The sequence below is a fragment of the Protobothrops mucrosquamatus genome, unplaced genomic scaffold (genome assembly GCF_001527695.2).
Source record: "Protobothrops mucrosquamatus isolate PMUCROS unplaced genomic scaffold, P.Mucros_1.0 scaffold315, whole genome shotgun sequence".
Taxonomy (NCBI): domain Eukaryota; kingdom Metazoa; phylum Chordata; class Lepidosauria; order Squamata; family Viperidae; genus Protobothrops; species Protobothrops mucrosquamatus.
This window is the reverse complement of record NW_015386655.1, coordinates 316,513-329,160: the sequence shown is the minus strand read 5'-3', so window position 1 is coordinate 329,160 and position 12,648 is coordinate 316,513. Positions and strand designations below refer to the sequence as shown.

The 12,648-nt window shown below is 36.0% G+C and overlaps 1 protein-coding gene across 1 annotated transcript in view; it reads left to right on the top strand.

Annotated features, from left to right (window-relative positions):
• The window catches only part of PLXNB3 (plexin B3), a 55,723-nt gene extending 44,163 nt beyond the window's left edge, over positions 1–11,560 (top strand). Inside the window, exons 29-34 of the mRNA XM_015815108.1 lie at positions 526–686; positions 827–974; positions 8,050–8,114; positions 9,358–9,433; positions 10,380–10,454; positions 10,615–11,560. Coding sequence (XP_015670594.1) covers positions 526–686; positions 827–974; positions 8,050–8,114; positions 9,358–9,433; positions 10,380–10,454; positions 10,615–10,719 — 630 coding nt within the window. The 3' untranslated portion in view covers positions 10,720–11,560. The remainder of the gene's footprint in view (positions 1–525; positions 687–826; positions 975–8,049; positions 8,115–9,357; positions 9,434–10,379; positions 10,455–10,614) is intronic.
• The last annotated feature ends 1,088 nt before the right edge of the window (positions 11,561–12,648 follow it).

The window sequence follows — 12,648 nt, the reverse complement described above, 5'->3', positions numbered from 1 at the left end:
GCACAGAACCTTAGAGCAGTGGCTTCACAATTAGGATTCCCAAGAGCTTGTCAAGACAAGGAGAAAAGGGAAACTGGCTTCCCTGAAAGAAACAGTTCACACTTCTCTTCTATGCTGTTTAGCTCTGCATTGTATTGTGAGCATCCTGGATGTACTTTTAAAAGAGAGCACACAAACAGCTAAGCTAGAACCTGACTATGATATGGTACAGGGACACATGAGAACAATTTAAAATTAAATTCTGAGAAGTTGACTTACTCAGACAAATGTTTCTTAAGATGGTTGCAAAGTTTTAAACAAAATTATTTGCCAAAGAGCAAATAATTGGATAAAAAAAACAGGAAAGAGTAGGACATGCTATTAAATCAGCTAGGGCTTCCTAGAGGTTGCAAGTGTCAGGAATGCAATGGTGATGCTGTAATACATGCAACTTTTAAATATTGGTATTTTGCATTTTTCATTCCTTGAAAAAATGCAGCAGCATGTCTCTAAGGCCTTTCTTTTCCTCCTCTTGACTCCCCATAGGGAACACTACAGAAGTTTGTGGACGATGTGTTCCAGGCAGTGCTGAGTGTAAACCGCCCCGTACCAATTGCTGTCAAGTATCTATTTGACCTATTGGATGAGTTGGCAACACGGCATGGGGTTACTGAACCTGAGACTTTGCATATCTGGAAAACCAACAGGTGAGATTTGCATGGGCTGATCAAAGGCAGATTTACTCAAGATTGGAGGAAGATAGAGATTTCAAAGGCTAAAGATTAGCAGATGGAAGATGTCATGGATCCCTCAATTTTAACGTATTTTTTTCTTTCATCCATCTCAGTCTGCTGCTGCGCTTCTGGGTGAATACACTCAAGAACCCACAATTCATTTTTGATGTGCGTGTCTCTGATAATGTGGATGCAAATCTCACTGTCATTGCTCAGACATTTATTGATGCGTGCACAACCGCTGAACACAAAGTTGGCAGGGTAAGTCTGCATATGTGCACATGGAGTAAACAGGGAGACAGATTTGAATTTGAGTGCATGTTTACGTGCAAAGTTCTGTCTTGTCTACCACAGTATTTGATATAAAGCTGCCAGGATAATTCACAGGTTTGATGCTAATTGACATCAATATACAAATAATATTCACTTAAAGCTTTACTTTCCTGCAAGTTTAGGATTGGATGGCTACAGAGCTTCTAATGGCTTCAGGCTGTAAAGCATTCTGTATGACAGAACAAGCTAAGCTTAAATGCAAATAAGATAATGTTGCTATTGATTCTGGAGGCTGGGTTTTGGGAAATATGCCTGTCTTCAATAGGATATACCCTTCCTTAAGGATATAGGGTCCTCTTAAATTACACATTTGACATTACAAGTGAACAAAGAGATCCTGTTAAAAACTGAGTTTGGGAAACAAAATGGTTCAGAATAGTGATGGGACTGAGAGAAAGGCAAGAATGCATATTAACCAAATGTTAGGAATAGAAGAGAACACAGCTGGAATCACAATTAGAGGGCAAAACATTTAGTGGTTTGTGATATGTAGATGATGCTATTTGTAACTGGTGGTAAAGAAAAGAAAATGATATATAGCCTTGCATTCTTGGTTTTAAGAATAAGTTAAAATTGGTGTTATGCTAGAAAAGTAAAAAAAATCCTATGGATGATTGATTATGTGCCATCAAATCATTTTTGACTCCTAGTAATCACATAGATATTCCCCATGATATTTTTGTCTTTGTTGGTTTTGGCTTTCTTCCCTTCTTGGCAATTTCCACAATTTGTTCTGACATCCAATTTGCTTTCTTCCCTCTTTATTTTTGGCAGTCTCTTTTTATATCCATCCTTAACATTTTCTTTAAGTTCTTTCTATAATTCCTCAGGTTCTTTAGTAATGAAGTTCATGACTTCAAAGTAATTCCTGATGGTTTCCTTCATCAAGAAATAAAGCAGTGACAAACTTAGATTAGCAAGTTTATGATTGATAGTGATAATTCTAAAAGTAATGAGCTGTGAAAACTGGATATTGTGAGAAATAATAAACTAATATAGACACTGAAATTATGGATTTGGAGATGGCTATTTATGGTATAATGGAAGACAAAGGGAAGCAATCAATGACTCCTGGAATAAATAAAGGGTAATTGTTATCTGGAATGGCACCAAGCAGAAATTCACATACTTTACTTCAGATATGCAATATGAGTGAATGACAACTACAAAATAAATCATTATTTATTGAGGGAAGTAAAAAGAGTAAAAAGACAATAGATAAGATGAATAGAAACTGGGAAATTACTAGAGTGTTCTTGGAAGAAGTTGAAGTTGTTAATAAAGACAAGTTAAGGTGATGTATCCTCACTAGCACTTGGCTAATTAATTTCAAATATGAATAAAACTTGTCACATTTTAATAATTTTTTGGGAATTCTATAATACAAGAGGTCTAATGCATGCGCCTGAATACCTTTTCGCTTTCAGATTAGTTTTAAGGCATTAAGCATCATTCTGGTTTCAAGATTTCATGCATTGGATTTGGCTAGCTTCAAACTCTCCTGCAGAAATGCTGATTTCAACAATCCTTTTGCTGATGGTGTGTGGGAATGGGTTTACTCTCATCAAACTCACAAGTCCATTTCCCTTTCAGGAACTTCTAGTTGAGTTACATCACTTGGCTTAATGTTCTAGATTGCAAAACCTATCCTTTCCCACACCTAAAAACTTTCCCTTGCAGATATGTAAATTTATAATGTAATTTTCTTCCTCTGTGTCATGGTATCTAAAATAGTGGATCAAACAATTTACTTTCAAGTAAATATGAATTACATTAACACTACAGTATATACTTGGGAAATAACCAGTTGGCATAATATACTACACTATATGCCGTTATGCTGCTGAACTCTCATTCATAAATCAGATAAAAATGAAACTGGTTGAATTAGTAGAATAAAAGATTTCCTTGCTCCTTTCCTTCTTTTAGTTTGATCTTTTTTAAAAAAATACCATAGTTTTACATTCTTTTTAGACTTCTTTATTGTTTTTATAAATAACTCAGGGTAGCAAACATACCTAATACACCTTTCCTCTGAGGTGAATTGGGCTGAAGAAAATGACTGGCCCAAAATCACCTAACTGTCTTTCATGGCTAAGGCAGGACTAGAACTCAGAGTCTCCTGGTTTCTAGCCTGGTGCTTTAACCACTTGAGCAAACTGGCTCTCAATTTTGTCTGACACTTGGCTAGATAAGGAAAATGGCAGAACTCAAGATGAATATGACTTTATTTTTTTAAGGACAGGCCCACCTTTTCACTATTTCATTGGTGAAGTTGAGGAAAAAATAGCTATGGAGGGCAGCAATCTGTCAATGGAGGGGATACTGAACGTTCCTTCCATGGTGCACTCTTGTTAGTTAGGATGTCTTTACCTACAATGAAATAAAATGTAGTAGGAGGATACAGAACACTACTTTTGATATGAAGTAGAAAAGGGTGGGCACGAGGTCGCTTTTTCAGTGGCTGAGAGGGATGGAGCCATGCATTTCTGCCCGTGGAAAAACTGTCATGTGGGTCTTTCAAATCTTTTTGTTTTTATTTATAATGACATTGGAGATGGCCAGGATGCTTATGGGGGCACATCAGCCTTTGGTCTCTATATCAAGACTAAAGGATTTTGGTCTGTATTCTTTCTTTCTAATATATAGCTAATCCTCAGCTTGCAACCACAATTCAGCCCAAAATTTCCATTGCTAAGCAAGAGAGTTGTTAAGTGACTTTTGCCCCATTTTATGACTTTTCTTGCCATAGTTGTTAAGTTAGTAACCTGGTTGTTAAGTGAATCTGGCTTCTCCACTGACTTTGCTTGTTAGAGGGTTGCAAAACCCATGACCCTGGAAGTCTATAACCGTGATAAATATGAGTCAGTTACCAAGGGTCCACATTTTGATCACGTGACTATGGGGATGCTGCAACAGTTTTAAGCATGAAAAATGGTCATAAATCACTTTTTCCAGTGATGTTGTAATTTCAAACAGTCACTAAATGAATGGTTGCAAGTCAAATATTACCTATCAAAACTATTTTTCATTTTTCCTCTGGTTATATTATACCAGGCTAAAAGAAAAAAATATTTTGTGCATGCTTAGGGATATAGACTTTTATATATGTGTGTGTGTGTGTGTTTGTGTTTGTGTGTGTATAATTATATATATATATAATTATAATTGTAATTATAATTAATCTGCTCTCTGGAAACAGACCCACATTTTAAGTTTTTCAATCTTCGTTTATATTTTATAATTTTATAAAATTTATATTATAATTCCCTGAGGAAGGTCTAATACATTATAGACTGTCAAGTACTGTAGTTTTTAAAAAAGCCTTTTTTGTAAAAAATAAACCTTCTTAATCATTGCTTAGTCCAATACAAGTAATAATCAGATGTCTGAGGAATATTATTTATAAAATACTTTCTGATTTGCCTGAAAAGCCTAAAGCTCTAGAAAGGAGGTGAGATGAGGTGATATTCTGCAAAACAGTTTTTACTTCTCATTTTTGCTGCAAAAATTGCTTTCCCACAGTCTCCCATAATATCCTGCAGAACTGGTCAGACCAGACCAATCCTTGCTATTGCTTCCTCTTGGGTAACTAAATAATATGTTGGTTTCCTCAGCCCTTTTTTTTAGCCCTTTGAAGATGCTGTCTTTTTTAGATATAGGCATTTTCATTTCATTCAAATTACTAGTGTAATCTCTTTCTCAAAAGCTTCTCCAGCATGTCTGACATTCTGCTACATTTCCTTTCAGAAGTGTCCTTCTCTGGTCTTAGAAAAATAATTGTTAGGGTTATAAGCACTCCAAAAAAATTGTCTGATAAAAGAGAAAGTTATTCAGATGGGATCCCTTGAAAGCCCAGCTACAAAATTTGAATCAGGCTGATATAAGATTTTAGACTACAAGAAACCAAAATAATTTGAACGTGAAACAGGCTGAGTATTTGTAAATACATAGATATTCATCAGTTCTACTCCCTCTGTGTAGAAATTTTAACATAGCTTCCCTGCAGGGTTATGCAGGGTGATGACTGCAGGTATCAACATATACCCAGATACTTCCACTGTAAACTGCAAGAGAGGACAGTAAAATAATTAAATTTTCCTATATCCCTTTGATGCTATCTAGTAGTCACCTAGATTTTTACTATCCAGATTTGGTAGCCTTATCCCTTGAATTCTGGGAATTGAAGTCCACCCATCTTAAATTTATCAAGGTTGAGAAACACAGTACTAGTTTATGTTCTATTTTGACTTGTCATGGTAGTAGCCATTTTGCAAATAGCTAAGTTTCCCTGCCAGAGCCATTTTAGGATTGCATCCATCACATGCTCTTAAATGTGCCAGTAGCCCAGCAGATTGTTTGTACCCTTCCTCCCTGGATCAGACCATCTGGTCCAGTGCTGTATTCTCAATGGCAGCCAGGCCAGCACAATTGGAAAGCTCTAAAAAAGCAAGGGGTGAGGCTTTTTTAATCCCTGAACATGACAGTTAACATTAAGCCACTGCCTCTTTTCTTTTATTACGTTCTAACAGAGCTATAAATCTCTCCAAATTGGTCTCTTGAAAAGCTATCATAGGCCAGTCATTGCCCCCACATCTTCTGGAAGTGAAGTCCATTGAGTTCAGGAGGTCAATTGCATGACATAGTCAGAAGTACTTAGGATTTTACACTTTTTTCCTTATTTGTTGGCTGACTCCAGATTGTTTACTTATCTTGCGTCTTTCACAGTAACAGGTGTTCTTTTTCATTTCTCTCATGGGAATGCCCTTAGCCATATTCTAAATATGGGGAGAGCTTACTGGATGAGTGTCACATATTTAACCCTCCAGTGGGGCTTGTAAATTGTTTGTATGCGGTTTGGAAGGGGTTTAATGAAATGAAAGATATAAATTTTTATCACTGATGAATAAGATAACTCTGTCACTGGGCTACTAGTCAAGGCCAGAAATACAATGTTCCATCATCCAGAAAAAATAAATAAGTAACCAGTTCATATAGAAAATGAGAGTGTGAGTAAAACAACTCTGGTTTTTTTCCCTCCTAACAACCAGCTCTTCCAAGTTCAGGAACTGTTTTTTTTTCCCCACATGGAGGAGATCTTGTCATGTGAAACTGGTACAGCCTGGTACAAATTTCCCAGTCAGTAAAGACAAGTCTCTATCAAGTAAAGTTCCTTCATAGCTTACTTAGGCATTTGCAGATGCTGGCTCATGAATTATCTTAAATCAGCACTTATAATTTTTAAGCAGGAACTAGGAAGAACTAACCATAAAACTAATTAGTGTCGACCTTCACTTCATTGTTATGCTTATCTCACTATAAGCAGAAAATCTAATCCATGTTATGACTGGCATTTGACATCGTTACTAGTCAGCATTTATTATATGTTTTCTGTACCCTCCTTCAATAGGCAGAATCTTGTGGTCTGTTCCCAGCATTGTTAGAATGAACTTGGCTCAAGCTGATTAGGTGGTCTCCACTCATAAATGGGGTCTTGGAGAATGTTTTCCCTTCATGTTTTGCTCTTCTAACTCAGTATTTCTTAAAATGTGGCTCTAGAAACCCTGGGGATCCCCCAAGACCCTCTCAGGGGTCTGCAAAATCCAAATTATTTGCCAGGTATTGAAAATACTTACAAAAATGTAAAACAATGTCACTTTTCTCTTTTATTATTTTTATTTTTTAAAAAATATAGAGGCTTTTCATTTATTTACATTAATATTTAAGAGATTTAGTAGTTATTTTTACTTAATTCAATAAATACTTTAGAAATGCATCCATTTTAATTTTTACTATGGCAAATATAGATAAATATAATCCAAACAAAGCTCTTTTCGAATCCTCCGTAAGAGTGGGAAGGGGTCCTGAGAGAAAAAAGTTTAAGAAACTACTCTACCTCATTCCCATGTAATATTCTCCCTTCCTTGCCTAATATTCTCCAAACAAATATAATTGAAATGGCCAGCAGTTATAGGATTTGATGTTCAGCATGCCTACAAGGAGCTTGTCTGAGGAAGGTTATCTTCCGAGCCTGTTAAACATGATAGTTTTTTTCTCTTTAGTGGCAAACCTATATTTTTATTTATTTATTTGATTTGTATCCCGCCCTGAGTCCGGTAAGGAGAAGGGCGGGATACAAATCAAATAAATAAATAAAAATAAATAAAATAATGTGGGACAAAGTTTAAGCATGGTAGATTTTGAAGCAGTATCAGACAAATTTTAGAATATAAAGGGGTAGTAAGGCCAAAGATTCCCTAGAAATCATGTTCCTTAAGTAGAAGCCTTGCAACTTCATCTCTGGTGTGGGGCAGTTAAGACACTAACCTTTCTTTCTTATTTTCTCTTTTTTGCTTAACTTTATACCAACTATGCAGCAAATTGCATTCAGAACAGGCTTTGGAACATAAGCCCTGCTCATATACTGTAGAATGCTGAGTTGGACTTTTTGTTTTTCTCCTTTTTTATTTTAAAATGTGTATCTTAATTCAATAGAAATCAGGCAGCTAATAAATACCACTATACAAAATAGTGACATGGCTGTTAATGACTTGAATTTTGATTTTGGAAGCTGAGTAAATTTGCACATCACATGACATTTTTCCATGATTGATTCGTAATTGATTAGATGTGCACAATATACTGAGCCACCGACATGTGAAACACATTATGGTTAGTGGAAGATTTGAACCCAGCTTTCTCTTGTGCAAATCCAATATGACTCATCATATGGATACAGAACAGCAGTGCAATTTGCAAACTTATCCCTGGCCAGCCTAAAAAATAAACCAGTATCCAATACTTTAGCTTTCCCAATTGCAAGCCTCTCCGGTACATTGGATGGCAATTCATATACTGTAATTCTCAGTGACTATGGATTTGAGACCTTGGAAAGGCTATCATAACTAGAAAAAGAAACATAATATATGATGCTTGGATATCTTTTTACTCGCTTTTTTAAAAATCAGTTTCTGTTTTTTCTTGCTTATCTCTCCTACGTCAGGACTCACCAGTCAACAAACTACTCTATGCCAGGGAAATCCCACACTACAAACAAATGGTTGAGAAGTAAGTGAGAGCAAAATGTAAAATACAATTTAAAAAACACCCTTCATGAAAACAACAGGTGATGATAGAGAGCTGTGCACAGATAGTGAGTAAACAAATAAGGAAAGATTACTTTGCAGCTTCTCTGCAAATTTGTATGGCTTCCCTCCTTTTGCATAATGCTCTAGTATTATTAGCATTTACAAAGGAACAAGAAATTAGACAGTGCACTCAATAGTTTGCTTTTCCTAACCCCAACATTTCCAACAATAGGAAATCTGATATAGCCTGCTCTTTTGGCGTTAGAGATTTCAGACTTTGCATTAATTCAGTTTCAAACATTATCTATATAACCAGGGCATTTAATAATGGTCAGATATTTAATTAAGACACTGAAAGGAAGCTGACTTTTACAGTTTTTCTGCACTTTGGTGAAATGAAAAACATACATACAACTTTTACTCCATCCATGTCTTCTAATAATTACGAATTGGCAATAAATCTCCCCTCATGTATACACATCGCAAGGACTGAAAATCTTTTCAGCTTCCCTTATGAAATAAAAGGGAAACTTAACAGTTGGCATCTATCATTTGTTTATCAATACTGCTAGTTTTCCACAAACGTTGCCGGTCTCTAAGAAGAGAAAAGTGGTAACAGAGAAAACCCAACAACATGTAAGACAGATGGTCAATCTTCAGTAGAGGAAGGCTTCCCATAGAAAAAGCTATAATTCTTGGGTATAGTTGAGCTCTGAGCCATTTTTACTTGAGCACTCCTTGTGCAAATAGAAACTGGCATGTGGAATGTACCAGATCAATTTAATTAATGGCTCTTGAACTGTTTTATTTATGTTTCACAAAAGCTTTATAATTCAGAAAGCCTGCTCGGTGGGGGGAAAATATATTAACATGTCTAGCCACTGATATTGAGTCTGGGTAGCTACTAACAATGATGGAAAACTTGTGACTTTCCTTGTGTTACTGAACTATACTCCCTGACAAATCTAGATAGCAAGATAAGAGATATTAGGAGTGATGGTTCAACCTCATTTAGACTAGTGTTTCTTAAATTGGGCAACTTCAAGATGAATGCTGGCTGGGGAATTCTGTGAGTTGAAGTCCATTCATCTTAAAGTTGCAAAAGTTTGGGGGGGAAAGTGATTTAGATAGAATAAATGATCTGAAGCATTTATCCCATGATCTTCCCTATGTATTATTTTGTCTATTTACTAATGTTTGCCTTCCCTCCCACACCTATTCAGGTATTATGCAGATATTCAACAGACTGTTCCTGCCAGCTACCAAGAGATGAACTCAGCCTTGACTGAACTTTCAGGGGTAAGAAATAAATGCCAGCATTCCCTTGTTCATTATTGAGAACCAAAGTAGTATATTTTTTAAAAAAAATCTTGTCAGCTTCACAAACTAGCTATGGGAAGAGAATTAAACAACCTAAACAACTGCTCCTAAATGTCTAGTAATTATACAAGCCCAGTTCATTGTAGGCTGGGAACATATAGAACAATTCTTTCCTGTACAGGTGAACACTCATGTCAGCAAGCCTAAAGCTAACATTTGCTTCATACTACAAATAAGCCCTACTTGCATGAATTGTGATAATTTCTATAATACGTCTGCAGATTCAAAGTGTGCTTCATGGTTGCCTTTTTTCAGTAATCTTACACTAGTTCTTTTAAACATAACCAATCCCTCTTAACTCACAAGTGAAGTAGAAGGTCCAGCTTGTATATTACAAGAGTTCCTTCGGATACATTGAGTGTCTCTGCATACACATGTCTTACATTTGGTGCAGCCCAACAATTCATTTTAAAAAAACCACCACTTCTTCTTTAGTTTGACAGTAGAGACTGCTTGGAACCCTACCCTGCCATATTAAATGGTAACACAGAGAAATATGAGTTGACTAAAAGGACAACAGATTAGGCATACGCCATTTGGAATGGTTTTTATTTGAAAGTAGGTCACATTAGTTCTGAATAGGGTTCCACAAAGTGGAAACAGGCTACTAGCACAAGACAAAAAACAATTTCTGGGATGCCCCTTGAATTGAGAGTGCTGTGATGTGTGTTCACTTCCCTGATTTGCTAAACCAACATAAATTATAATTTTGTAGAATTATTAAAGATGCAGATGGCAAGGGCAGTCTAGTATTTGGACAATAGTATGTATATAAATACATGTATAATATAATGGTGATTTGCCTGTACTGATATGGAAAAAGTGATTTACAAAACTACTACTGTTTTGTATCTTGTCTTGGCAGAAATATTCCTCTGATCTCAATTGCTTGGTGGCTCTGCAAGAACTTTACAACTATATTAACAAATACTATGATCAGGTATTTTATTTATTGGAACTTAGTCACGGGGAGTGGGAGAGAATACTTACTGTTGGAGGTGGCGGAGATTGGTTGAACGCAGAAGAGGAAAGATAGCAAAAGATTTCTGAAGAGGACGGGCAGGAATTCAACTGGTTTTGTCGGTATGTGTTTTCTGCAGATAATCAGTGCACTAGAAGATGATCCAATGGGCCAAAAGATGCAGCTAGCATATCGATTGCAACAGATTGCAGCTCTTGTGGAGAACAAAGTGACTGACTTGTAACATTCCTAAATCAACGGTCCACCCAGATCCAACACCAATAGCTGCAAACCTAAGCATATTTACTCAGAAGTAAATCTTCCCTACTTCAGTGAGGCTTACTACACGGCAACCATGTTCTGTTAATTGTTGAAGAGGGGCAAGTAGCTGAAAATTCTCCACCATCCATTGATCAGCAACATTTTCAGGTGTCAGACAGCATTGCATAATCTCCCTCAGAGGCATCTAAAATAATTTAAAATGACCAACACCACTGCTTCCCTTCTTCTACCCCTAGTGCCTTAACTGCATGGATGCTATAAGGCTCTTTTGCACTCGGTGCTCATTCTGTCTTTTTATAAAAACTAACTGCAAAGGGAGTAATCCCTGTTTGGAACACTGGCTTTGTAAATAAAATGGTGTATTTATTTTGGACACCCTACAAGAAGGGTGTCTGCTTACAGTGTCCCTCTTTTGAGCAGCGCGCTAATGGGCGATTCTGTGCTGACCACTACAGATTGGGGATTGGGGGAATTTTATCCCTTCTAGACCTAATTTCCTGGCTTATAATGCACTAATATTGCAATTGGTGATATCATTTTTTTTAAAAAAAAGAATTCTCTGTATAAACACTAGCCTCTAATTGGTCTTTATTTTAATTCTTCCTATCTGTTGCCCTCTCCTCCCCAATTTTATGTATATAAGGGAGTCTTCTGCTCTGGGATTGTATTTATTTTAATGACATTTTTAAGAATTAAAAACTTTTCAGAAAAATACTGTTGTCTGATTTACTTACAGATTCTAAGATGGGGGTCACAATCTGCAGTTCCAGGGTTGAATGTGAAGTTATTTTAATCTGTAATCTTTAATGTGGCAGAAGCAGAAAATTATGAAATATGCAGGGAATAATAAGTTTAAGAATATGTTTATTTTTTACTAATAATCTTTCTGGCACTTTATCCAGATGTAAAGGACAGACAATACTTTTCTGTATCTTTTTAGTACTTTTTAAAATTGCAGTTAAATTAGTAGTTTTTCAATTCTTGGAAATAAATAAAAACTGATCATCAGTTTCATATTAAAGTCCTTTAAGAATCCCGAAGTAGGCTTTGTCTAGATCTGGAAATATGTGTATCTGTAATTTGCCTGGAAATATGTGTATCTTTAATTTGCCACTTAGACTTATAACTTTAATCTCTTTTATTTGCCTGAATTCATCTGATTCCTCTCCTTAAAAGATGAGCCAAGAAGTTACAGGCAGATAGCAGTGAATCTAATTCAAGGGGAAGTTGTAGATTCCTTTTTATTGGAAATGTTAAGCAGAGATTGGATCATCATTTGTCATGGATGCTTTAAACTAAAAAACTAGAGGGTAAATTAGAGGGTTGAGCTCAAAGACCCTCCAAACTTTATCATTCTATAAGGGTGATTAATGACAGTGACTAAAGTGGAAGACAAGAGCTTTGGTCAGGGAGAGCAAACAGTTGAGTAAACCTAGATCTTTATCCATCTCTATTCTAAATGCAAACATTATTTCTTTAAAAATTAAAGGTAGTCATTTATGCTTATTGACCATGGAAATTTATCATTCCACTGAAAAGGGACTGGTCCATTTTTGGGAACCAAACAGGATTATACTTGATAATTTGGCAGAATGGTATTCTTAAATAGGATATTTAATGCCTCTCATGATTATGAATCCTCCTTGAGAGAACTATAAGGACTGAGATGTATTATTGTACATGTACATATGCATCAAGACACCAAAATAGTTGTGAAGCAGATAAACCATTATCATCCATTAATGGCAATGGTCATAAGCTATGACTATTAGGCTAGCTTGGGAAGAACATACATATGCATACAATTTCCAGCATGTTAATTTGTCTACTATGGACAAAGAAATCTGGAGATGCTGCAGGTATTTCCCCAAAGAGAATGTCCAGTCCTATT